At 35.6% G+C, this 25877-nt stretch overlaps 3 protein-coding genes across 4 annotated transcripts; 2 read left to right on the top strand and 1 right to left on the bottom strand.

The window, feature by feature from the left end:
• Positions 1 to 5386: 5386 nt before the first annotated feature.
• Positions 5387 to 7804, top strand: LOC18010844 (ribosomal RNA small subunit methyltransferase I). 2 transcript variants are annotated; one of them, XM_024150423.1, is made up of 9 exons: positions 5387 to 5569; positions 5653 to 5720; positions 5844 to 5940; positions 6042 to 6170; positions 6336 to 6444; positions 6536 to 6680; positions 6917 to 6959; positions 7054 to 7227; positions 7391 to 7804. In XM_024150423.1, exons 1-9 carry the CDS (start codon positions 5402 to 5404, stop codon positions 7409 to 7411), a joined length of 954 nt encoding a protein of 317 aa, XP_024006191.1. In that variant the 5' UTR covers positions 5387 to 5401; the 3' UTR covers positions 7412 to 7804. The 2 variants fall into 2 exon arrangements, with proteins under 2 accessions (XP_024006191.1, XP_006393675.1); XM_006393613.2 differs by having other exon boundaries at positions 7378 to 7804.
• Positions 7805 to 12389: 4585 nt separating this feature from the next.
• On the bottom strand, positions 12390 to 13487 carry LOC112083089. The gene has a single exon (XM_024150818.1). The coding sequence runs from the start codon at positions 13485 to 13487 to the stop codon at positions 12390 to 12392; it is 1098 nt and encodes a 365-aa protein (XP_024006586.1).
• A 4633-nt stretch (positions 13488 to 18120) lies between these two features.
• Positions 18121 to 22060, top strand: LOC112083088. Its single transcript, XM_024150817.1, has 12 exons — positions 18121 to 18141; positions 18230 to 18497; positions 18579 to 18681; positions 18761 to 18885; positions 18985 to 19069; positions 19142 to 19283; positions 19360 to 19559; positions 19809 to 19941; positions 20017 to 20184; positions 20259 to 20336; positions 21804 to 21880; positions 22000 to 22060. Exons 1-12 carry the CDS (start codon positions 18121 to 18123, stop codon positions 22058 to 22060), a joined length of 1461 nt encoding a protein of 486 aa, XP_024006585.1.
• The last annotated feature ends 3817 nt before the right edge of the window (positions 22061 to 25877 follow it).

Genomic DNA, 25877 nt, shown 5'->3' with positions numbered 1-25877 from the left:
TATATATAACAATAAGACACAATTTTTGTTTTTATTTTTATTTAGAGATGGGTAAACATTCTATTTATCAATCATACATTTCACCTGTTAAACGCCATAAATTTGGAGTATTTCGTAAAGTTACAAGTTTTTCTAATACTATTGGTATAAGATTTCTGAGTTCACTATTGTTAAACAAAGAGGTATTATTTATCCAAAAATATGATCAAATTTAGTTATTATATATTGGCTTTTTTTTTATTTACTCATGTAGGATGTTTTTAAAATTTAGCTGATAATGTTTGAATTTTTATTGTGTTATCCTCTATTTAAGGGTGTAAAAGTTTAATATGAAATTGATATATATTTTGAAAAATATTTTGCTTGCAGGAAAGTATAAAAAAAAAATCAATGAATACCAGAAATTCAATAGAATGAGAAAGTTTCTCCCAACAACAATTTTCGATTAACAGTATGTCACTTAAATTATCTATTTTTTTTTAAATTACTTTTGGAATGTTAATTTAGATATATTAATTAAAATTTATTTTTTAATAGATGATAATTTTCAACCAATATCAAATGATAGTATTATCCAAAAAAGTTAGAATAGTGAATATTTCTATTACTAGTCATAATATTATAATTATTTTTTTAATATATTAGAACTATAATGTTAAAAAATTTAAGGTAAAGGATGAAGACCACAAAAAAAGAATCACATAATCAGTTAATACAATGTCTCAATTGTAATGTTTGGGTTTTGACCATTAAAAAGTACTAAAACAGATGATGTTAGTAAACGGACATTGTTCTCAATTTGTTGCAAACAATGTCTTGTCTTACTCCTTATTGCTCGTGAGCCTACACTGTTATTAGTTAAGCTTTTAAGTGAACCTTTATTTCTACGATATATAAAAGCATATAATTCTATCCTAGCTTTTACTTATATGAGTGCAGTGATTATTCTGTTCAAAATACATATGAGATGTATTGTTTCAAGGTCCATGGTGAAAGTTATCATCTTATTGGATCTGTACCACCATGTCATGGTGAGCCACCAAAGTTCTCTCGAATGTTTATATTTGATACAGCCAACGAGTTAAAAATCGCTTAATATCACACAATTAAGAATTTGTTAAGCCAAAATATGTCCAATGCTATATGATGTTATAATTTCAAGATAATTTTAGGTTTCCATAAGATAATGTTGACTTAAAATGTATCAAAACTTTTCTAATGGTTTGAAATACAAATTTTTTACAGATCATGACATTTTTAAATTTTTTCATACAAGATTTTGTACTAGAATGTATTCTCTTTGTTTGGAAATTTAAACATTTCATATCATGATAATATTTTTATAAACTTCTCATTATAAAAATATATCTACGTACCAACGATTGAGTTCTATTGATAAAATTGATCATATTGGTTATGATCATTGTTTAACTTCTTTTCAATATCAGTTGAAAAGTTGCCTTTTATATGTATGTATCTGTTGAGTTATACATTGTTACATTAATTGTAAACTATGAACTCAAATAGATATGTGTGTTAATTGCTTTGTACAGCTTTATTCATCTTTGTATTTTTTATATTTTTGAATGTCTTATCTATTTATTTTTTTACAATAGTAGTTATATTTTTAAAAAATTAAATATTTACATTTAAGTATCATCACTTTTTGTTATATATATGTTTACTTCTAAATATTTAAAATAATATAGAGTTTAATATACCTTATTTCCCCCACAATTTCGCGGGGGCTCGAGACCAAGTTTATATAATAAAACTATATAAGGCTCCACATATACATGGTTCATAATTTCCTTTTTATAAAACTAGTTTAAAAAAAACAAAAAAAAAGTGAACAAAATCTAATCACTTGGAAAAATAAATAATAATAACGTTAACATGAAATCTGAGAAATTCAAGGTTAGAAATTAGAGTAAAGATAAGAAATAAAAATATATATATTTTTGAAAGGATTAGTATGGATTACTTTTCATTTTTAATCCGACTTTTCGTTAGAGAAAACAGCATTCAATTGTCGGCGTTTTTAATCCGACGGAACAGTCGGACTGAATCAGAACTTTTAATAATTTGTGAAAAGCCTTGGGATACGAGAGTTGTGTCTGGGTAAGTTACTCTGCCTTCTCTGAGGCTATTTTCATGAGACAAATGTTATGATTTCCAGTCTGAATGGAAGATTTTGGCTGATTTGTGTTGTACTTGGAGCAAGATTATGGAGTATTTCGGTTGATTTTAACAATAATCATTGTTTTTAACCCGACAGAACAGTCGGACTGAATCGGAATTTTTAATAAATTTGTCAAAAGCCATCGGTAACGAGAGCTATGTCTGGGTAAGTTAATCTGCTTTCTTTGAGGCTATTTTCGTGACACAAATCTTATGATTTCCGGTCTGAATTGAAGATTTCGGTTGATTTGTTTGATATGTTTGTTGATATTCGCTGGGTTGAATATATGGGAAAACATAAAGTTTAACGTACATGTTCATATCCACAAATATTGATGTTAATTGAATTGGTTCAGTTATTTGGGGCAGCTTGTTCTGTTGAACGAAAGATATGTTTAATCATGTATCGTGGCAATAAATTTGGCTTCTCGCCTATGAAAAGATAACCATTACAAGGCGTACAATGTTGTTCGTGACTATGGACAAGACTATTGGTGAAATTGAACAAAACTATTGGTGACGACTGTAGACAAGACTATTAGTGAAATTGAACAAGATCCATAATCTTGTCGATATAAACCCATCTATCTGTAAACCCATTTATACCGGCCAGAAAATGACCATCTATAACCCATAATCTTGTCAATTTTGTACACGACCACCAAAAATAACATATGGGTTACATGTGTATGTGGACATGACTATAAAACAACGCTATAGATATGTAGTATCCACTGTTAGAAATAAATAGGCTTGTACACGGTTAATCATCACAAACTTTGACAGACAATGAGCTACCGTTTAGAATCTTGTCCATGTACACCCTCTGCACCAGCTATGGACAAGATTATTGGGGAATGGACAGTATGGATTACACCTGGTTATATGCTGTCAAGAACATATGGATGTATGTGGACTAGATTATAAAACAACTCTGTAAATATGTAACCGCATATAGACGTGACCATTAAGACAAGATCTAGTCATTGTTACGGAATAATGTAGATAGGTAAACATGACCATGTAACGCCTCTATAACTTGGTCTGTAGGTGACAAAGTGGATTTTCCATGTAAGAAGTGGTATTAACTTACAGATGGTTTGAATGGAATAGAACGTATTAACTATTGTAGATTGTGACCAGACTATGGGTTACAGATGGTTAATAAATAACCGGTGAAGGCTATAATAAGAACATCGGATGGTGATGTGTAGTGGACAAGATTATAGACACATTGCGGTAGATATGTAACGCTGATGATTAATGGTGGTTGTGTAATCTATGGATAAGAATATTGGATATTGTGGACAGTATGGGTGACAAATGATACGTGGACAAGATTATAAAACAATGCTGTAGATGTGTGGACTAACCATGAAACAATATTAGTCATGGTTATGGAATTGTGGACTTGACCACCTATAAATGGTGGTCATGTAGTCTATGGCCAAGACTATTGGAGACTGCGGACAGTATGGGTTACAGATGATTATTTGGTGGTCAGTGCAGATGACTAAGAAGTGATGTTAACTTACAGATGGTTTAAATGGAATAGAACGTATTAACTATTTCAAACTGTAACCAGAGTAGGGGTTACAGATAGTTAATATATGGGCGGTGAAGGCTATAAAAAGAACGCCGTAAATACATAAACGAGCTGGTGATGTGTAACGGGACGTTAACAATAGACACTACCATTGCTGAATATGTAGATGAGTATGGATTACATATAACTATCCTCTTGGATTAACTTACCGGTGGACAAAACTATAAGTCGTGGTCAAGTACACCATTGTCCGTTCTATAGAATTACCGTGGACAATTCTATAAGTTTTTTACTGTGTACACGACCATTACTGATAGATATTAATTAACCGGATTACCAGAGTATGTGTTATTACTATGGACTAGCCTATTGGTGACCATGTTTATCTGCAAGGTGGATAGACTAAAAATACAACGCTGTAGATATGTTTCGACCGGGTTATGGGGTTAATATATTGTTTATTCCGATATGTAATGGATATGACCAAGGTCGACATACAATTAGTTTGGGGTGTTGGGTTTGCGATGTAAAAACACGTTCGCTGTCACAATGAAAAATATATCGTATTTTGTAAATCTTGTGGACAAGTACAAATTGAAATTGTTATATGATTGGAGTGCGAAAACAAGGATACATCGTCAGCATCGCTGATTTTCTGAGTTAATACCGAGAGAATCCGGCGATGTATGAATCGGTACAGCCGAGAGAATCTAAGAAGATAGTTGAACCAAATGAAGCAGATGGCGATGAAGAAAGATAAACGATATCGAGGCATCTCCTATACTCTTCATATTGCCGGAATTTAAAATATAAACGGAATCGGAAAACCAGGTATGAAAAACACCGTAAGCATCTCGATAAGAGATAAACGAACGCGATACGAGAACGCCGGAATGACAAAACAGAAGATGATACAGTAAATATTTCTGGCAACGGCTTTATGTCGATAAAACTGGGTTACGTGAAATCAGTATAGTCGATGGAGGTTCAAATCGGTTTAGATCTATTCAAGAAATAATAGGGTTGGGACTTGGGAGTTTTGTGTCTTTACCCCTATGAAAGACACAAATAAATGCTATTTCATTTGAAAGTGTCAAAAACGTGTAAAGTGTCATTTGGAGTAAATATTTCTGTATAATTTGGTATATGTCAATTAGGAAAAAATTAGAAAAAAAAAAATAACAAAGAACCAGTTCTATCGTTGTAAACTGAACCGAGACCAAATAGATGTAATATAATGTTGCCGGTAGGTTCACAACTTATAACCAAACCCGAAAATCGGATCAGTTCGGTTCAGATAATTACCGCAGGCCTAGTTTATATACTCGCAAAAAATGTCGTAGAAATTAGCTCAACCAAAACGAACAAAAGTCAATTTCACGGATTCAGAGAGAAAAGAAACTCAATTAGTAGACTAGTAATTAGACTATAACCAACAAACCGAAAATTTCGTTCGGTTTAACAATATATGACCGAACCAAATTTAAATCGCAGCTTTTGGTAGAAATACTAAGTAACCATGTCGGTTTTATTGTTCAGCCAAAGCAGAACCGAATCACCTAATTAGATTCGGTTCGGTTCGGTTAAGGCTTTTCTCCCCCTTCCCTACCGCAAAGGTTTTACCAGAAAAGCTGAACACTTTAGGAGATAAAGAGAGAGAAAGCTCATACTTCAATGGCGGGAATGGCGATTCTCCGTCTTCCTTATGCTCCCATTCGTGTCTCCGCCTTCTTCCCTCTTTCGATTCTCTTTCCTTCACCGATCACCTCTAGAAACACCGCCGTTTGTTTCTGTTCGGCGTCGGAATTCGCCGACATCGTGCCTAAGGACGACTCAAAACGCGTAATCACTCTCATATCTTTCTTTTCGTTTGATCGAATTCAATTTAGGGTTTTCCATTTTCCGACTCGATTTCACCTTTTCAGGGTCCTCTCAAACCTGGGCTCTACCTCGTTGGAACTCCCATCGGTAATCTCGAAGATATTACTTTACGGTACTCTCAATTCTTCCATTTCCAATGTGCTTTCTAAATTTTTTACGATCCTTGCTTCAATTGGTTAGTATTCTAGTGACTTTGATTTCATCTTCTTCATGTTTTTGTGTGTGCATATGGTAGTGCCCTTCGTGTACTGAAATCTGCGGATGTGATACTCTCTGAGGACACGAGACATTCTGGGAAGTTGCTTCAGTACTACAACATTAAAGCTCAACTTGTAAGCTTTTTCTAAATACAAGTGTTGTTGTACTAGTAGTAATCGTTTTTCTTTCTTTTTATCAATGTGATGTTTTGAATTTATGAGGTTTAGGTTTTTAGCTCAGTTATCACAAGTTCAACGAGGCACAAAGAGAGCAGGCGGTGTTAGATCGATTGAAACAAGGAGAGATTGTGGCGCTTATCAGCGATGCAGGGACACCGGGAATTAGTGATCCTGGTACTCAACTTGTGAGTGCTAAAAACTTCATTTTCTCTGTATATAAGTTTGTCTATTGAGCTTTGTCAGACTCTGAAAATGTTCTGTAGTCACTTAAGCAGAGAGGTACCTTTCTATAATGTTTCTTTACAAATGGAGGGTATGAGAAACAACTGCTGTCATCTTTGTTTCCTCAGGCCAAGATGTGTGCGAAAGAGAAAATAGATGTCATTCCAATACCTGGGGCTTGTGCTGTAGTTGCTGCTCTTTCTGCCTCTGGTTTGGATACAGATGAGTTCACGTTCGGTAACTTCCACAATATACATTATTCGTTGTCTCAGCAATTTCGGTTAAACTGCAAAAGTCTTTAGTTTCTAAACAACTTGTTTTTTTATAGTTGGATTTCTTCCTAAGCATTCTAGAACAAGGAAGGATAGGCTGACTGTTTCATCGAATGAGACAAGAACACAAATCTTTTATGTTCCCCCTCATAAGCTGTCACAGTTTCTCGAAGAAACCACTCCTTACTTTGGTGAATTAAGGTTTATATCTTTCTTTGAATGTTTTAATCAAGTTATCTTAATATCTGGGCCTATCTGCTGACTTGATATCAATGCACATCCAATTCTTTTTCTCTCTTTTTCCTTGTTCCTTGTTGTGAAGATCTATGAAAACTTAGCCTTTCTCGATAGAATTACGGATAGCCAAGATAGTGATGTGATAACTTTTTATCTTCGATTGTTAGGAGCAATCCTGAAATAAAATTTATGTGGTGCAGGCAATGTGTAATAGCTCGAGAGATTACAAAGCTGCATGAAGAGGTAACATCCTTTATCACTCTATATGTGATATGCTAACATACATAAACAGATTTATGATAAACCCACTTATGAAAGATGTTCTCTCCTACTATAGTTTTGGAGGGGTTCGCTAGGGGAAGCCAAGCAAGAGTTTCTGATTCGCCAACCAAAAGGAGAAATCACGCTTTTGATTGAAGGAAAGGAAGAAACCAAACCTGAAAATCCAACGGATTCTCAACTTGAAGATGATTTAAGAGTGCTGATCTCTGAAGGACACAGCCTTTCCACGGTAACGTTTTTGTTATGAGAACTTCCCCCTTCTTGGAAACTAAGCATAAATCATACACTACACATATAGGATTGGATTATAGACATGGTCAGTTCCTGGAGATAGATATGTAACTTAATGATTCTGGATTTAACATCTAAACTTTGTCAGGCGGTGAAAACAGTGGCGGAAAGAACATCAATGAGAAAGAAATTGGTATATTCGTTGGCATTGAAGAAGTTCGGGAAGCATATTCAAGTAGAAGATGCGGATGAGTAGATGGGAAGCCATTGGAGGCATTAAAGCTTTTGCTCCGATGCCTTTTGCTTCAAACTCATCAATGTCAGGCTGTAAAGACTGTTGCGTTAAATGTGTCCCTCAAAACCCTTGAGCTTTGGATCTTGATTTGGTGGGTTTAGAGTATAGTAAGGGTTGTTTCTTTCCTCCAGATTGTTTTAGTTACTTGTTTGGTTTTTGGTGCTCAAAGATCAATTTTCGTTTCTCAGTCTTGAAATGTGCCTCTTTTTTTTTATTCTGTAGGATATACCAAGAGATAAAACCCATAGCCATAAACCATTTTTATTTATTAATTCTTCTTTTTGACATGTATGATTAAGAGAAAATTTTGTTTGTTTTTCGTAATATTTGGTTAAGTTAACCAAGTTTCTAATTCCTTTAGCCATCATTGAGTTGAAAACGTATAAAGTTGTAAAATTAAATTAATGTTATAAACTATAACTAAAATAAGATAAGATATACATATGTTATATATATGTATATACACGTATGGAAGAGAGACGAGAGGTCGAAAAAAAAAAGGAAGAGAGACGAGAGAGAAACTGAGTGAGGAGAATGAAGAGAGACGAGAGAGAGAATGAAATTTTCTCCTTTCTTTTTTTTTAACGCTGGGTTTATTATTAAATAACGGATTAATACAAAGTCACCAAAGGAAATTGGATACCAATAGGTACCATAAGGAAAAGACAACATAGAAATTCAACCCAATAAGAGGACAAAGTAAGCTCTATAGGGAAGAGGGGAAAGACGCTAGACGCCTTCGATACTGCGATAACCAACATAATTCCTTGAGCCACGAGGGTCACCATTCAGAGATTACTAGCCTCCATTTGTAAGAGACGTCTTAACCAAGCAGGGCCATAACGTGAGATATAGGATTGGTATCTCGCATCTCGGGTAACACTAGTAGCAATTTCATCTGCCGCCATATTTCCAAGAGGGCCCGAGTGCTCGAGACTCCAAGAGTTGAATGTCTGGAGTTGGTGCCAAATAACCGAGGTAAGGCCCAGAAACTGAGGGAATAGATGGGGTTTTAGGAAAGTTTCCCTGGCCTCAATACCACAAGATTCAAAGGAGATATGTCGTACCGGACGGAGCTCACTTAGATTGCACAAGCTTTCAGTAGCCCACGAGAAGCTCAGTAGTTCTGCTTCACGTTGGGAGGAAACATTGGCATACGCTCGTCTACTATGAAACAACGTTCTACCCTTGTCATCTCGGACAATCCACGACACCCCACAGGAAAGCGATTCTCTACACCACGAGGAACCAATGTTACACTTTAAGGAGTGTGCCAAGGGTTTCTTCCATGTACTATGTTCCCATCTGGGATTAGCCACCTTTCCGTCATCTTGGTCATTGATATGGAACCAGCTCTCTGCATCCTCCCTGGCCTTAAGAACAATAGAGTGAGCCTCATACCGAACTGATTCAAAGATAAGAGCGTTACGTGCTTTCCAAATTTGCCAAAGAATCCAAGGAAATGACAGCCTGTTCTTTCTAGGCAGCATTGGATTTCGGCTGCACTCGAAGAGGTGATATAGATTGAGCATTGCCGAGTTAGTGGCAAAGCCTGCTGCTGGGAAGGGAATACCTGAGATTTCCCAGACTGCTCTAGCACTGTCGCAAATGAACAAAACATGGCAAATACTCTCTGTTCCTTCACCACAAGAAGGACATCGAACATCCACTGGCAAGTTACGAGATCTAAGCCTCTCTTTTACCGCCAGAGCCCCAGCGAGTACTCTCCACATGAAGTGTTTGATTTTAGGGGAAGTTTTGGACTTCCAGAGCTTATTCCACAAGGCTTTTTCCACTGGAGGGATAACCGGACGGGTATTAGGTTCAGTGTATCTAGCATTTTCCAAAAGCCGGTATCCACTTTGAGATGTATATTTGCCACTCTTAGTCATACACCACACCTGGTCATCCCGCCTTGTCAGAGCAGATTGCAGTGCGAGTATTCTTGCCACATCCTCCTCAATGAAAGTCTGGTGAACCAATGGCACATTCCATTGTCCAGTATCGTCCATAAGGTCTGCTACCGACATAGTGAGGTCAATATTGGCTCCCTCCTGGTATCGAGGAATCCTTGGGATGGTGTCTGGGATCCAGTTGTCAATCCAAACCTTGGTTTCCCTGCCATTGCCAATAGTTTTAAGCATACCTTGAGTCAGAAGATCCTTACCAAACATGATGCTTCTCCAAGCATAAGAAGGTCTGTTTCCAGTTACACTGTCAAGGAATGAGCTATTCTTGAAGTACCGACTCTTGAGGATCCTCGCCAGCAAGGAGTCGGGGTTCGACCAAATCCTCCATGCCTGTTTACCCAGAAGAGCTTGGTTAAAGAGGGCGATATCATGGAAGCCCATCCCACCTTCTTCCTTACTTCTGCACAGCCTCTGCCATGCCACCCAGGATATCTTATTCCGGTTGTTCCCACTGCTCCACCAGAACTCGATCATTGCACTAGTGAGCTTCGTACACAGATCCTTTGACAGCCTAAAGCAAGACATGGCATACACCGGAAGGGCAAGGCATACTGATTTAAGAAGTATTTCCTTACCCCCTTGAGAAAGGGATTTAGCAAACCACCCTTTGAGGCGACCCTGGAGTTTTTCTCGTATAAAGCTGAGTAATTTACCATCACCACCTTCCTGCTCGATGCCAAGGACATTCTTAACTGAAACTTTCACATGAGCTGGGACCTTGGCACCGAATATCACAGACGACTTTGCCTGGTTAATCTCCTGACCGGATGCATCGCTGTTGAGCTTGAGGCAGCGAATTAACTCACCACTCTCTTCCACTGAGGCTCTACACATTAGGAGACTATCATCAGCAAAAAGGAGGTGGTGCACCGACGGTCCACCTGTAGAAAGCCGAATACCATGAAGCTTCCCTTCCGCTTCAGACATGTTGAGCGTATGCACCAGAGCTTCCGCACAAAGAATAAACAGGAAAGGGGACAAGGGATCTCCTTGTCTAATGCCCCTCTCAGGTTTGATGAAGCCATGAAGCTGACCATTTAGGAGCACCGAGTAAGTAACTGAGTTAATACAGGCCATGATCCATCGTATCCATTTGCAGGCGAAACCCATTTTCTCCATCAAGGTTTCTAAGAAACACCATTCAACTCTGTCGTAGGCCTTAGACATGTCTGTTTTAACTGCCATGAAGGTATCCGCCACTGAAGGGTTAGTCCTCAAACCATGAACCATCTCGTGACCCACAATAATATTGTCCGAGATTAAGCGTCCAGAAACAAAAGCACCTTGAGTATCTGAGACGATCGTCGGAAGAAAGGGTTTGAGGCGGTCACATAAGATCTTGGAGATGATCTTATATTGGACCGAACACAAGCTGATTGGTCGCATATCCTTCATTACCGTGGGGTTCGTAATCTTAGGGATGAGGCAGAGCTGCGTGTGATTCCATCCCAGAGGAAGAACAGCAGACTCAAAGAAGTTATGAATCTCGCGTGTTACTGCAGGTCCAACTGTATTCCAGAATCTCTGGTAGAAGATACCCGACAGGCCATCCTCTCCAGGTGCACTACTACCCTTGACTGCAAAGGCCGCTCGTTTGATTTCGTCATCTGTTATCCTCCGTGTGAGGGAGGCATTCATTTCCGGAGAGACACGTTCATTAAAACCAGCGAATAATGACTCCAAGTCATAAGGGTTGTTACTCATGAACAGCTCTCTAAAGTACTCCACAGCTATATTACCTTTGGAGCCTTCTGAAAATTGCTCTCTGCCTTGATCATCTTTGAGCATTAATACCCTATTCTTTGCCTTTTTCCCTTTTGACACAGTTGTAGAAATATGTAGTATTTTTATCTCCTGATTTCAGCCACAACTCACGACTTCGCTGTTTCCAGAAGGACTCTTCGTCCCGATGGGCTTCAGCAAGCTCCAACCGATACTTCCGCATAAGATCCGGGTTAGGGGATGATTTCGCAATCTCCTTTTCCAGGTCTTGAGAGAGGCGCTGAATTCTTGTCTGGGAATTGAGATTATTCACTCTCTTCCACCTCGACAGTTCCCGACGGCACCGGTTGATTCTGTCCAAAAGAGGCGTATTATCATTAGTACTTAGCTCTCCCCATCCCCGCTTAATAACCTCCTCAATACCCTCACTATCAGCCATTCTTTTATCAAAGAAGAAGCGCCCTCTTGCCAGCTGTTCATCTTCATAAGCAAACTTGACCAGAATGGGACGATGATCTGATCCCAGCATCTCCAAGTACTCCATCCTGGACTGAGGGAACATCTGGAACCATTCATCATTCCCGAAGCTTCTATCTAGTCTACATTGGATCCACACTCGGTCACGCCAGCCAGCCCAGGAGAAGGAATTCCCAACACTATGGAGTTCTGTTACTTTGCAGTTCTCAGCCATATTTCGGAAATCCCAAAAGGTGGATTCTCTTCTTTCCTCACCACCAAGTTTCTCCTCGTTGTTCATTAATTCGTTGAAATCTCCAAGTAACATCCAGGCCTCATCCCTCCCTAGTCCAATATCTGAGAGCCGATCCCAAACAAGGTGCCTTTGAGAGCGGACTGGATCACCATATATGCAGGAGAGAAAGAACTCAATCGATCCCATCTTGATCCGGAGATCAATGATACGTTTATCCATGGACAACACTGTCACCTTGTAAGTCTTCTTCCACATCACCGCCAAACCACCACTCAAGCCAATTGGATCAACCGTAACCATCTCATCGTACCCCAAACTCTCCTTCAAACCCACCATATAGTTATGTTGTTGTTTAGTTTCCATCAAGAAAATGAGATCCGGGAAAAGTTTCTTCCGAAACTCCCGGAGTCGTTAAACTGTCTCGGTGCTTCCTGCTCCTCGACAGTTCCAACTCATTATACTCATTGGGACTGCAGCGGCTTCAAACTGGAAGCCACTGTCTTTTCGCTGGGTTTAGGAGATTTGGAAGGAGAGGATACAGAAGGAGGACCAGCTTTCCTCTTCGACATCCCTTCCTTGATCGTGTTTTCCTGCAAGAGACCATTTTCTGTGGGCGTACTGATATTTGACCGAGGTCTTCTCTTCCAGGCTTGAGGTCTGCGTCTGTATTTCCTGCCAGTCATCGAGTTCCCGGACGTTAAGGCTTGTGTACCGGAGCCTAACCGAAAAACCGTTGGAACTCGAGTGGGAGCAGTAAGAGGGAAGCTATGCGTCGTGGAGTTTTCCGTATCAGAGTCTCCAAATGGATTTTGGCCCGGAGCCGAGAATATCGGTCTCTCATTGTTGATATTTCGACGCTTAAGTCTGTCTGAGGAATCCTCAAATCCAAAAACATGTCCTTTTCCTTTGTCCAAATGGGTGGTGAACACGGGTAACTTTACCATAGATTCATCAGTCGCCTCCCGGGTTGATTGTTGTACCCTTTCGATTCGAACAAGCTTGTCTGCATCCTCAACGTGCGTTACCAATCGTAGATTCGATTTTTGTCCTTCTCGTGAGGGCCCAGGTAACAAAGGGGAAAAGCCAGGAGGAGCCTCCAATGCTTTGTTGGTGGTAACTGGTGCCGTCAACAATACAGAGTTAATGTTTCGTCTGGCTTCCAGAGAGGCTCGGAGGTAAGGATTTCCCCTGGGCTGAGATTTACGGAGCTGAGGGCAAGAGCTCTTTTCATGAGTAAGTCTCAGACAATGAAAACATTTCTTCCTCAATTTCTCGTACTTGTACTCGATCACAACTCGCTCACCAGTGGGTAAGTTTAGATCCTTGAAATCTCTTGCCGGTTTGGAGATATCAAAAGTCACTCTAGCTCGTACAAATTCCGTTTTCTGAGATCGCTTGGGGTCATATGCAATCTCCTCCGGTTGACCAACAGCCTTAGCCAGCTCAAACATTGTCTTTGCAGTATAAAAATTCATCGGGATATTAGCAATCTGGATCCACACCTCAAACTTGGTGAGGAAATCAGCCGGTGGGTTAGCCGTCCATCGTTCCAAAAGCATTGTCCAATGATTATAGAACCATGGTCTATCTTTCAGAACAGTCTCCAGGTCTTCCTCTCTTTCAAAGATGAATTGAAACTAGTCTTTGGAAAGTGCAATACCCCGATCTCTGTTGTACACTCTCCAGATTCTCGGCATTGCTTCTATCATCTTTGCCATGGGTTGGCTGTCAGGGTTGAGAAGTCTCCCCAGTAAACTCAGAGAATTTGCATCAAACACCTTGAAACGGGGGTCATCAGGGAGATTGATGGGTTCATCATCTTCCAGTGACATCGAGCGGATTGCAGAATGGAGGAGATCCGCCATGAAATTCACTAGGAGGTCGCTGTGAATGAGGTGGTGCCGCCGTGTAGAGTCAAGGCGGGGAAGAAGGTCGACGGTTAGGAGAGTAAATTTGCAGTTAATGTTGCAGAATTCACTCCCTAATTTAAGGGAAATCATCTTAAAAATTTGGATTGATTGGCAAGGAATAGTTGAAAAGGGAAATTTTCTTTCTGGAATGTAAGACAAAATGGAAAGAATGAGAGCCGAGATATTGAGTTGCCTTAAAGACCGTCGTTGAGGAGCCGGTAAATATTCCACTCACTTTAGAGGGAAAAGGAAATACCCACCAAAGGGGAAAGTCGAGACCCTCTGGATGAAATAGAGAGGCCTAAGCGAAAAGGAGGAAATTTATGAATCGATTTACGTGTGCAATCATTTTTTTTTTTTTGAAATTTTCTCCTTTATTATTATCCTATATATTAAAGGGTGATTTGCATCAATATTAGATTGGAGAGAACAAATTAGGAGAATAGCATTAAAAAGCGGTCAATTCACTAAATAGCACAAGTCAACCTGAAAAAGTAGGTGGAAATTACCCCCTAACCCTTGCTCTCTGATTTTGGACACAACTTTTTATGGCAGACATTGGGACCACATCAACTTGGTATATTAAAACGATATCATCTTTTTTCTAAGATAACAGCCACAACTTTAATGTTTTTTCTTTTATTTTACAGAAAAATTAATATTTGTTGTCTCTTTCTCTCTCCGCCATACTTATTTTCTTCTTCGACATTCTTCTTTTCTTCTTCGTCATTTTTCTCATCCTTTTCTTCTCTGATTCTTTTGTTGAACACAATGTTAAACTTCAGGTGATGCAGCATTGATTTAATTAATCTAATTTTGCGATTTGGCTTTCCAGTTCGTATTTCTCAAAAAATTATACACGGTGTCCATTAAACCTAAGTTCATTTGAAATCTGAGATAACTTTATGATCATAGTTGACTATTTTTATAAAAAATAATTATCTGTTCAAAGTATGCGGTTATGTTGTAGACGACTATTTTCATAAAAAGCTACATCCTCTTAAGACGAGTATCATCTGACTGCGAAAGTGTGAGACAATATGGGCAATGCTTTCTATGGTTGCACCAAGTTCAAGGTAAATAAACATATATCAACTAGTTGCCTATCACTTCAATATAGACGTCCCTTTAAATTCTCATTTATTTGTTTATTGTGTTCATACATTTATAGTAGACGACTACTAATATATGATTATGTTTAAAATGTAGATTGCTGTTTTCGGGCACGATGAGTATGAAGTTTACAACAGGAAAATGGAAAGTATCATTTGCGCAGAGTATGCGGTTATCTAGTAAATGACCATTTGTATAAAAAAAACTGCATCTGCTTAAGACGAATATCATCTCACTGCGAAAGTGTGAGACATTATGGACGATACTTTCTGTGGTTGCACCAAGTTCAAGAAAAATTGACATGTACCAACTAGTCGCCTATCACTTCAGTATAGGCGTCCTTTTAAATTCTCATTCATTTGTTTTGTTGTGTTCATTTATTTATAGTAGACGACTACTAGTAGATGATTATGTTTAAATGTAGGTGGCTGTTTTCGGGCACGATGAGTATGAAGTTTACAACGGGAAAATGGAAAGTATTATTTGCACAGATTAAACAGTTATCTAGTAGATGACTATTTTTATAAAAAAGTTGCATCTGCCTCAAACGAACATCCTCTCACTCTAAAAGTGTAAGATGTTATGGAAGATATTTTCTATAAATGCATATTAAACCAAACATAATCATCTATTACATAACCGCATATTCTGATAAATTAATCATAGACATTAATAGTCGACTATTAACTAAGAAAAATGTTGACTTTCTCCCCACTGCAAAATCATGCAAGACTCCATTGTTCCCCTCAGATTCATCATCACCTTTGTCAAAGTTCATCTCTTCACCAGCCAGACAGATTACATCCAACTTATCCAGCTTCTCACATCCATCTTTACCACACGGTCATGTAAATCAGAGAAATAAATATTATTTCAAAAAATAGACAACTAAATCTTTCTAGTCTACTATTGCAATAACAATCTACTACCACTAGTAGACTACTACATGTTAAACAATTTATTGTCTAGTATTACGCAGTAGTTAATTATCAAATAAAAAGGAAAAATAATTGAATACATATTAAACCAAATATAGACGTCTACTACATGGTTGGTTTCAGGTATAACCAAATAAGATAGTTGACTATATTAATAGGTACCTACTCTAATAAGTAGACAACTACTTTATAACAAAATGCCATTTGTTTATGAGTGTGTCCTAGCTATTTATTGGTTACATGAACATAGTAATTAAGTAGACTAACTGAAAATGTTGTAGTTATTTATTGTATCGGTTGTCATTGTTAAGAGTAGACAATTACTAACAATGATACTCAATGTAATTACTATATACTTGTATAAAAAAATAGTTAGCTACTTAGATCTACAAAATCAAGAAACCCAAATATCGATAATAACAAATCTCTTCAAAACATAGCAGACACTTAGTTAACTACCGATAAAGAAAACTCTATTGTTCTCGTAAATAACTACTCAGGTGAAAAGTAATAGGAGACTATGTATTTCAAGTAGTTAACTATTATAAAGTGGACTACTTGTGATACATAGATCGTTGATAGACAGTCTCGGTAGGCGAGATCTACGAAACGTATATCCAAACCGGTTTGCGGATAAAGAAGATAAAGGAGGTGGAATGTAATTTCATCCATTTCATAATGAGCAGAAACGATTTCTACGGACTAACTAGAGGTAATTTATTGGCGAACATATTATATCTAGATCTGCAAAATTAAAGAGACAGTACGCGCGTGTTGGGAGTAAAATCAGAGTTCAGTACAACCACAACACCATTTACGACCATTTTTGCCCATCAACAAACGGAGAAACCCAGAAAAAGTAGTAGACGTACCTTTCGGTCTTGGTCGCGGAAGCAGGCTCCGTGCGTGTGAAAGACTTGTCGACCATTTTCGGATATCGAGGCTCGCCGATAAAACTGAAGAGGCTCGACAATAAAACTGAAGACGCTCGCCGATAAAGCTGAAGAGGCTCGCAGATTGAGTTGAAGCAAAGATGTAACCGGACAATAACTCGCCGTACACCAAGGTTAGAAGTCGTCGGAAATCAGAGATGAGAACAATATTGATGGTGCAGATGTATTTTGAAATTCAAAATGAATTTCAAGGACCAAATCATAGCTATAAAGGCGTGCAAAAACATATTTGAAATAAAGGTAAAGCTGGATGAAAGAGAAAGTTGTCAGATAAAAAGAAAAGTGTAAAAATGTCTACGTTATAAGACATATGCCGTGTTAGAGTCCAATGAAGCTAAGGGGGTATTGGGTACTTTCCACAAAATTAATTCCCACACATGCAAATACTTCTTGTCTTCTAGTTATGACACCAAATTTCCCTATATTAAATGAGAACCTAGTTTAATGAAAAAATTTGATTTGTTTTAATTTGAGTGGTTTATAAAAGCTTTTTTGCCAACGTCAATGATGACGTTTATTCCATGTCAAATGTGACATGGCAATGTCGCTAGCTCTGCGCAATTTCATTGGACGATGATGCTGATGTGTAATTTCTGTCCAAGTTTTTCTTATTTAAAAAAAAACAAAAGAATAGAAAATCATAAACGGATAAACATGCGGATCTTTATACCCGACCCGGCCCAATTATCTGTATTTTAAAAACACTCTTTGGCCCTATACGTTAGAGAAGCCCATTTCTAAATTTATTGAAATTATGGATTTTTAAAAACTTTTCCGCGTAAGAAAATAGAAATTATTCCCAAAATGGAAGATTACATAAGTAGTAGCAGGATTTACCGGAGTTAATGTAACAAAATATACAGAAATCTTAATTTTTCAAAAAAAACAAGAATTTATGTTACAGTTTAATACTAGACATCAATTTTGGCAATTAAATCAATTTGAATATATTGATTCTCAAATATTCCCGCAACAATACATACTTCTACACACATTCCGAATATCCATATTCTTCATTCATTTTCTTTCTCAAAATAATTGAAATCCCGCCTAACATCATTTTTAAAATGTTTTCATTAACTTCCTCTCCATTTACCACCTATCGTAAACCCTAAAACTCTACCATTCTCATTCACTAAAATGGCTTTAGTCCGCAGACGTTCAGCTGCTATAGTTCCATTTGCCAAATTAGATTAATCTAGTGAAATTCAGAAAGTTAGAGCTACTATATTTTCACTTTGGAAAGTCAAGAAAAGGCAGTCTGGCTTTGTTATAGAAATGGTATTGGTTGACGAAGAGGTTTGTATGCGATCTTATGTATTTTTCTTATTGCTATTTTAAGTAATCTATAGATTATATAGTAATACTATTTACGTGTGATTCACAGGGCACTAGGATTCACGCTACTGTTGATGAAGAATTGATCGCAAAACATAAAGGGATCCGTATTGAAAGAAAATCACTTTCTATTAATTGCTTCATAATTAAAGAATACTATGGTGATTTTAGGACGACTCCATTACCATACAAGATCGCTTTGTGCAGGACAACCCGTGCTAAGGAGATTAATGATTTTCCATCAGATTTGCCAGAGAAATATTTGTCTGATTTCAAGTCAATCAAGGAAGACAAACTCGACAAAAACGCCCTCATCGGTATGTCATCATCTTGATTATGAAATTTATATTATAATAATGTACATATTTATCATTGTATACAAATTTTTTTTTTTGAAGATGTCATTGGAAAAATTGTCACCGTTGGGAGTATGGAAGTTATAAAAACTAAAGAAAAAAGTGGGATCAGCGAGAAATTGATGATAACACTCCGGGATACCAAGTAAGTAGTTATGATATCATACCAAGTAAACATAACAATATTTAAAAAAAAACTAACGCTAATATGTTTATTGATGAAGCGATGTCCAACTGAAATGTACACTATGGGGACAATATGCTAAAGCAACTTTTGAGTACACTGATAAACATATGGCTGCTATTGTTGTGTGTGTAATGCGATTTGTCTGGATAAAAGAGTACAAAGGTTAGATCACTATATCCCCTATTCATATATATACAGTTTGTAGAGATTGGGTTTGGATTAGTTTGTTAATTATTCTTATTTTATGTTTTCCGAGTATAGGTGACATTTCAATATCAGACGCTTTCAACTCCACCAAAATTTTGTTTGATCCTGACTTCAAGATCATGAAAGACTTCAGAGAAAAGTATGTTATGTGACAATTTAATATCATTTTAAAATTATAGAATTTATATAATTATTGTTTACGTTTTTGTAGGTTGCCAAAAAACAATCAAATTATTGTGCATGTTGAACAGAGTTATTCGACTTCTTGGGGTGGTGCTATTGACTACCGTGAAGAATTTTTAGGTGTGAAAAATAGGAGGCGGAGGATAGCTGGAATTCGTGATACAAAAGTGGTATGAGCTATATATTTTGAAAATGGTATAAATATATTTACATTTAACTATATACATATTAATGGTTTTGTTATAGCCTTGCAAGATTGTAACATGCATTATGGTCAAAGACGTTGACATTTCAAAGCTGTGGTATTATTGGACATGCAAACCTTGCAACATCAAAGTTTTAGAGCATGGAATTATGTCTGATGATGAAGATTACGATAAGAGGATTCCTCTTTTCAGTTGCAAAAATTGTGGTGATATTTATTCATATGATACCATCGTCGCAAGGTAATACAATGATTTGTCCCATAAAGTCAAGAAAACATTACTTATTTCATTAAGTATTTTATAGGTAATATATCTAGCACATATAGCAGAATTATTTCATGTAGACTTTCTCTGATTAACTGGCTAAATGTTCGCCTTATTTTATTACATTGAGTCGTCTCATCATACATTTATTCCGGCACTACATTACATGTTTATGATTGTAACGTTTAAATAACTCATTCTTCTATTATCTTTCAAACAATGTAGTTACTACATTGTATTATTTGTAACTGATGATTCAGACGTCGATGTCCGCTTCCTGATGTTTGATGACACTGCTCAAAGATTGTTAGGTCATTCAGCTGAGTCTATAATGGAACAAAATGATGAGTTTATTTTTGTAATAATTGTATACATTATGCAATATTTACATTTTCTGAAATAATATTAATCCATTATATATAATGATGCGCAGAATTTACCAAGAGGGCTCCCTGATGGCTTGACAAAGCTCCTAACTATGAGGATGCTTTTCAAAATAACAGTTTCAGAAGAACATACAAAAGGAAGCCAGTCTCCGTATGTGGTAGAACTATGGTCTCAAGATGTCGACATTATGACTGAGTGGGATTCTCGATCAGAGGTACAGACTTCTAAAGCTCGATTATCTGATCGTTTATTTAAATTAAGACATCAACAATGTACTTATGTCTTCAGCAACCGTTGATGCTTATGAGTTCAGACGAACTTGAGAATCCATCGTCTGGATCTTCACTCACTCCTTCTTCTAAGAAGGTAATTAAGAGTCTCGACTATTTGGATGAAGGTGAAAGATCTGTTAACAAAAAGCGACCGAAGCAAGAGATCCCAATGAAGTTATGAAGAAGCAAGAAATCGTAATGAACTTATTGCAGAAATGCATTGCTGGTGATTGATTATTGCTTTTGATATTTGTAACCAATTTGTCCAATGGATGGATAACGTTTGAACTCTATTCGTTATTTTGTTTGCGTATTTGTGGAACCTTTTTGGCGTATTTTATTTAATCGTGGAACTTTATTGTTGCCTTAGATTGTTTTTCCCTAATTTTATTTTTTTTAAACTTTAATTTGTGATTTTTTTTCCAACCAACTGTCATAAATTTACACGAGAGTTTCAATTAAGATGACATTAAAACAGTAACCGTTTTACTCCATCACATAGAAAACTATTCATTTCCTTATTCTCTTTCATCTTCAATCTTCACAAAAATATTAAAACTAAGAATGTCTCCTTGTGAAAGACTTTCCGATCTTCAGATTTCAAACGGCGGATATCGTATTTGTGTACAGACACTAAGAGATTATTATGATTATACTCTCTTTGATCGACCTAATCGAATGTTAGTTCTTGCGGATGAATTTGTAAGTTTTTCAAGTTTGAAAAGATTTACCGTATATATGTTTTAGGAATGTTTTCCTAAATTATTTATTTTTACAAACCGTGTAGGGCAATCGCATCTTGTCTACTAGGACAAATTCGAGTATGAATTGGTTGAAGGAGATTGGGTTTTTCTTGGTAATTTTGAAGTTACTGACAGAGTGATTCGTCCAAGTATATCATCAAACAACTATCATATACATTTCCTCGAGGATACCATTGTTGAGAAAACCGATCCAAAGTCTTCAAGAGGAATATACCCTTTTTGTGCATTCATGAATATTTTATATAAATATATTTATACAGATAGATATCTTGGTATGTTTTTTACAACTTTTTTTAAAAAATCGTTTATCTAAGGAACTCCAACATGTATTTAAAGGCAGTCCTTTATTGTTGCAGTTGATCTTCTCGGCGTTGTCACATTTGTTCAGAAACTTCAGTTAGGAGTTCCTATGTCCGATACATCGGACACACCCACGGAACGTCCACTTATTCATTTTAAAATTCAAGATTTCAAGTCTGTACAACTTATTCTCAGAACATCTGTTATTTGTATATTTTTTATAAATTTAAAAGTATAGTAACAATGTTCTAAATGATTTAAATATACAGTGGAGAAACTTTAAAATGTATTGCTTGGGATAACTTGGCAAGGAAATTTGAAGATTTTTGGACGAATCGTGAGAGGTCTTCTAGGCATATTATTGTATTGCGATTTTTCTTTTTCACTAGATGGATAGGTAACTGTCTACATCATTATTTGATATTTTTAAATAATTACAAGTTTTACATATATATTTTTTCCAAATAATGAGTATATCTATGTATTTAGATGAATAGATAGTTGAATCCGAAAGATTCATATCTGATATTCTCGAGGATCCTCCTACCCCAGAAGTGGAAAGTGCAAAGTTGAGGTATGTTTATTTTATCTTTGATATTGTATCCTATATTATAATCTTTCTAAATATATGATAAATATTTCTTATTTTGACATAACACTTATAATGATAAAAAAATCCTAATATTCTTTCAGGCTTGCATCTTCAAATGATTTTTCTCCAGTCAACGATGAATATGAAGACCAGCCCCAGTAGAAGAAATTGTTGTTTCTTATTTCTTATTTTTATAGTGTTAAACATACTTCTAAATTATTCTGATTGAGATAACTTATCCAATGACAATATTTTATATTTTCTAAAACAATTAAATTTTTTTGGGTATATTGTCGAGAATCGTACTCTATTTCTTTTCAACAAAAAATAACAATGATATTCGAAATTTGGATGGTCCGTGATTTGTGTCTGTATTAAAAAATAGAGTACATAAATTTCGGTATTGTACTCTCATTAATGATTTGTAATTAATGAAATGAAGTAATTGACTTAATTAAAAAGAAGTAGTCAGTACAAGATATGATATTTTCCTACCATATTTACATATTTTATTATATATATTTAATCAATATAAAAGTCAAATATACCAATGAATTGAATGTAACCATTTTGGTTTGTTCGTAAGTCACTTAATGCAATAAATGTCAAAGGTTGCTATTTATTCGGATTTTACAAAACGACAAAACCTTTCAAACCCTATACTTTCCATTGTTTTCCTATACATATAAAAGGACCAAGTAGAAAAATTTCTCGTCATCTTAACTAAAAACAAACCTAAAGTCCCAGAAAACAACCACTTTCCTCAAACATGCCTCGCTATTGTACCCTTGAGTATCTTTCTCCCACAAAATCTGACTCCAGAATCTTTATAAAAGTTCTACGAGTTTGGGAACAATTCAACTACCGTAATCAATGCCAAGAATTGCATCTTATCCTCGGTGACAAAAATGTAAGTTCATCTTTTGAAATTTTTTAATTCTGTTGCATGTTATGAACATTTAAACACATGAATCTCTGAAAAAATTATTTGGTTCACGAATTTAGGGTTACAAAATAGAGGCATCGATAGATCAGGATCTTATTTCTTCCCTTGGTCCAAAGTTTAAAGAAGGAGAATGAAATTATGTCAAATTCTTCAACGTTGTCAAAGCGGTCGGATCTTTCAGAAATACTATAAACTACCACTTCATCAACATGAACGCCGATACTGTTGTAGACAAGACATTTCAAGTCATTCCTAAGCATATGATGGATTTTATGCCATTTGATGCCATTATTCGAGGGAATTTCCCTACTGAGTACTCTATCGGTTAGGCTTCTCACCTTTATTCAATGTAATATATAGGGTTATAAATATTGTGTAATGAAAATGTTTCTTTGTAGATTTGATCGGCGTAATCATCTATGTTGATGATGATCTAAGTACTGACATTGATGACCCATACGAGATGATTTTTGGACCTTCTCACAAATTGGACATTCAGATAAAGGACATGAAGTAAGACATTTTATATTATCATCTATATATGTAAAGGCCAATCTTTTGTCTTATAATTCAGAGTATTTATATTTTAGTTAATGTTGTTATATTATAATTTTTGATTTAGTTATAATGATATGGACATCGAACTCATTGGGAAGGCTGCTCTGGATTTCTGGAAGAAGTGAGAAGACATAGGTACTTATGAAACAGTCTTGACTTTGCGCATGTTTCGTCTGACCTATGATTCCGAAGGTTAGTAATAAAAATTTTATAATCAAGTGGGAACATTCATTTCGACTTTGTTTATATGATAATTTGGCTTCCATTTGTGCCATTTATTTTTCTAAATCATACAGGGAGATATCGTATAAGGAATGTTGGAGACCATTCTGAAATATTTATCAATCCTCACATAAAAGAGGTTTCTGATTATCTTGACTGGTAATTTTCTAATTGGTATTAATGTATATAATAAATTTTATGGGTTATTTTAATCTTTTTTCAATTGTTAACTTGAAATTGTTTTCTGTCAGACTTCCTTTTACCGATATCCATAGAGATCCAAGCTGGCCATAACTTTAATCCCTCTACTTATATTTTAATACCAACTGTTAAACGTTCAAATATTATGTAATATTTTCCCATCAAAATAGGATGTATTTGAACTTACTTTCGTATATTTGTAATGAAATATTTAGTATTTATTTATAGTAATGTTTAATTGCTATTTTACTTATGTCCTTGAATATCATTGTATTTATTGTTTATATATTTTACATGTATATATGTATAGTTTTGGATATAACATATATCATCTATATTAGAATTCATTTGAATTTATAAATGTTACTTCCTTTATAGACATTTTCTTCCATCCAATATTTCACATTTCTATAATAATAAGATATTGCCAAATTATACAACTACAATATTTTAACAGCCATTTTTCATATTATGCCAAATTTAGTACTATACCAATTTATTACGGTAGACTTGGAAATTACATTTATTACGAGCCTTTATGAGTTTCTTTATTTATAATTATGTCACGCGATGCAACTATAAATTGTTTTTGAATATTATAGGCACATAAGAGTAAAGGTGGAAGGAGAAACTTCGAAGTTTAATTGCCATTTGATGTAGTTAACTGCAAACACTCAACTCAAAAGGTAATGAGAAAAGCTTAACAGTAATTGTCAGCACTGAAATGCAAACGTCAGTTGGAATTAATATAAAATTACTCTTACACGTAAAGTTGTTAATAGATCAATAGTGAGCATTGGACCCAAAAAAAAAATCAATACTGAGCAAACGTTGTCAATTGGTATAAATTATTGATGTTTTAATGTTTGTGGATTATAATCAATGTATCAGATGAGCTTATAATCTTACGAATCAATACACATATATGAGAAAGTGAATTGGGAGAATAATTATTTTTTTATTTTATTCAAGATAATTAAGGTACAAAAAAAAACAGAGATAATTTTAGCTAAACTTCGAAGTTTCTCCTTCCACGTTTATTCTTATGTGCCTATAATATTCAAAAACATATTATGTAGTTAACTTCAAACATATTAGTTAAACAAATCAATGTATTAATGGAATATTAAAAGCTTACCCACGGAGATGTATCTAGGTAGCGGATTTCTGTCTTAACAAAGCCGCATTCTATACATTTCAAACCTATCTCCAGATCTAGATGGAGATCGTGTTTTCCGTTCTTGCAACGTTCCTTTGGATCATCAGTCGATTTTTCTTCATCAGGCTGCAAATATTACATATTGATATGAACATTCAATAATACAGAAATCATCAATAAAACAGAATAATTTAAAGTTTAAATTACCTCAGAAGGAACCTCGATGGCCTTCGCAGTTGATTTGCTCAGAAAGTCATTCATCTCTGCCCACATATTATTTTGCTCTATCTCTGATTCAGAAATTGGAGGAGGTGATGGTGTTTCTTCCACACCAAATCTCATGTTCAATGGTGGTGGATTAATTTTTAGTAATCCGTTTTCATCATAACGTTTTTCTTGGTGATTCTCCATTTTTGTCTAATCTCTTATCAGACGTTTAGGATTGCAGAGTAAATTTTATAAGTATTTTTATAATAGAAGCTACCTCATATTTTATATAGGATAGGGTAGTTAAAAAATATTTAATGTCACCAAATTTCTATGTTTTCTTGGGAATACTGTTTCAACCAACCAGTTTGACTTTTTCACTTTTGCTTTTGATAAATGGATATAATATTTACAAAAGTCTTCTTCGTCCAATTCACATAACTTGTCTCATACAAAAATGTTTAAAATTTTGGATTTTCCTATTTACAGTTTGATTTAAACCGCAATATATGGTAACATAATATTGTGTTCCGATAATTTTGAACTAATATTCTTATGAAGCAATTATGTATAAATTGAATTATCTAACCATATATTCTGGATTTTTAAAAATATAATATGAAGGATATTGATATATTGTTGTTACTTTCTATAACGCAATGCATATTGCAATCTTTAACTTATTT

The sequence above is a fragment of the Eutrema salsugineum genome, unplaced genomic scaffold (genome assembly GCF_000478725.1).
Source record: "Eutrema salsugineum unplaced genomic scaffold, Eutsalg1_0 scaffold_7, whole genome shotgun sequence".
NCBI lineage: Eukaryota > Viridiplantae > Streptophyta > Magnoliopsida > Brassicales > Brassicaceae > Eutrema > Eutrema salsugineum.
The sequence above is the reverse complement of the archived record's forward strand: the minus strand, read 5'-3'. Positions and strand labels throughout refer to the sequence as shown.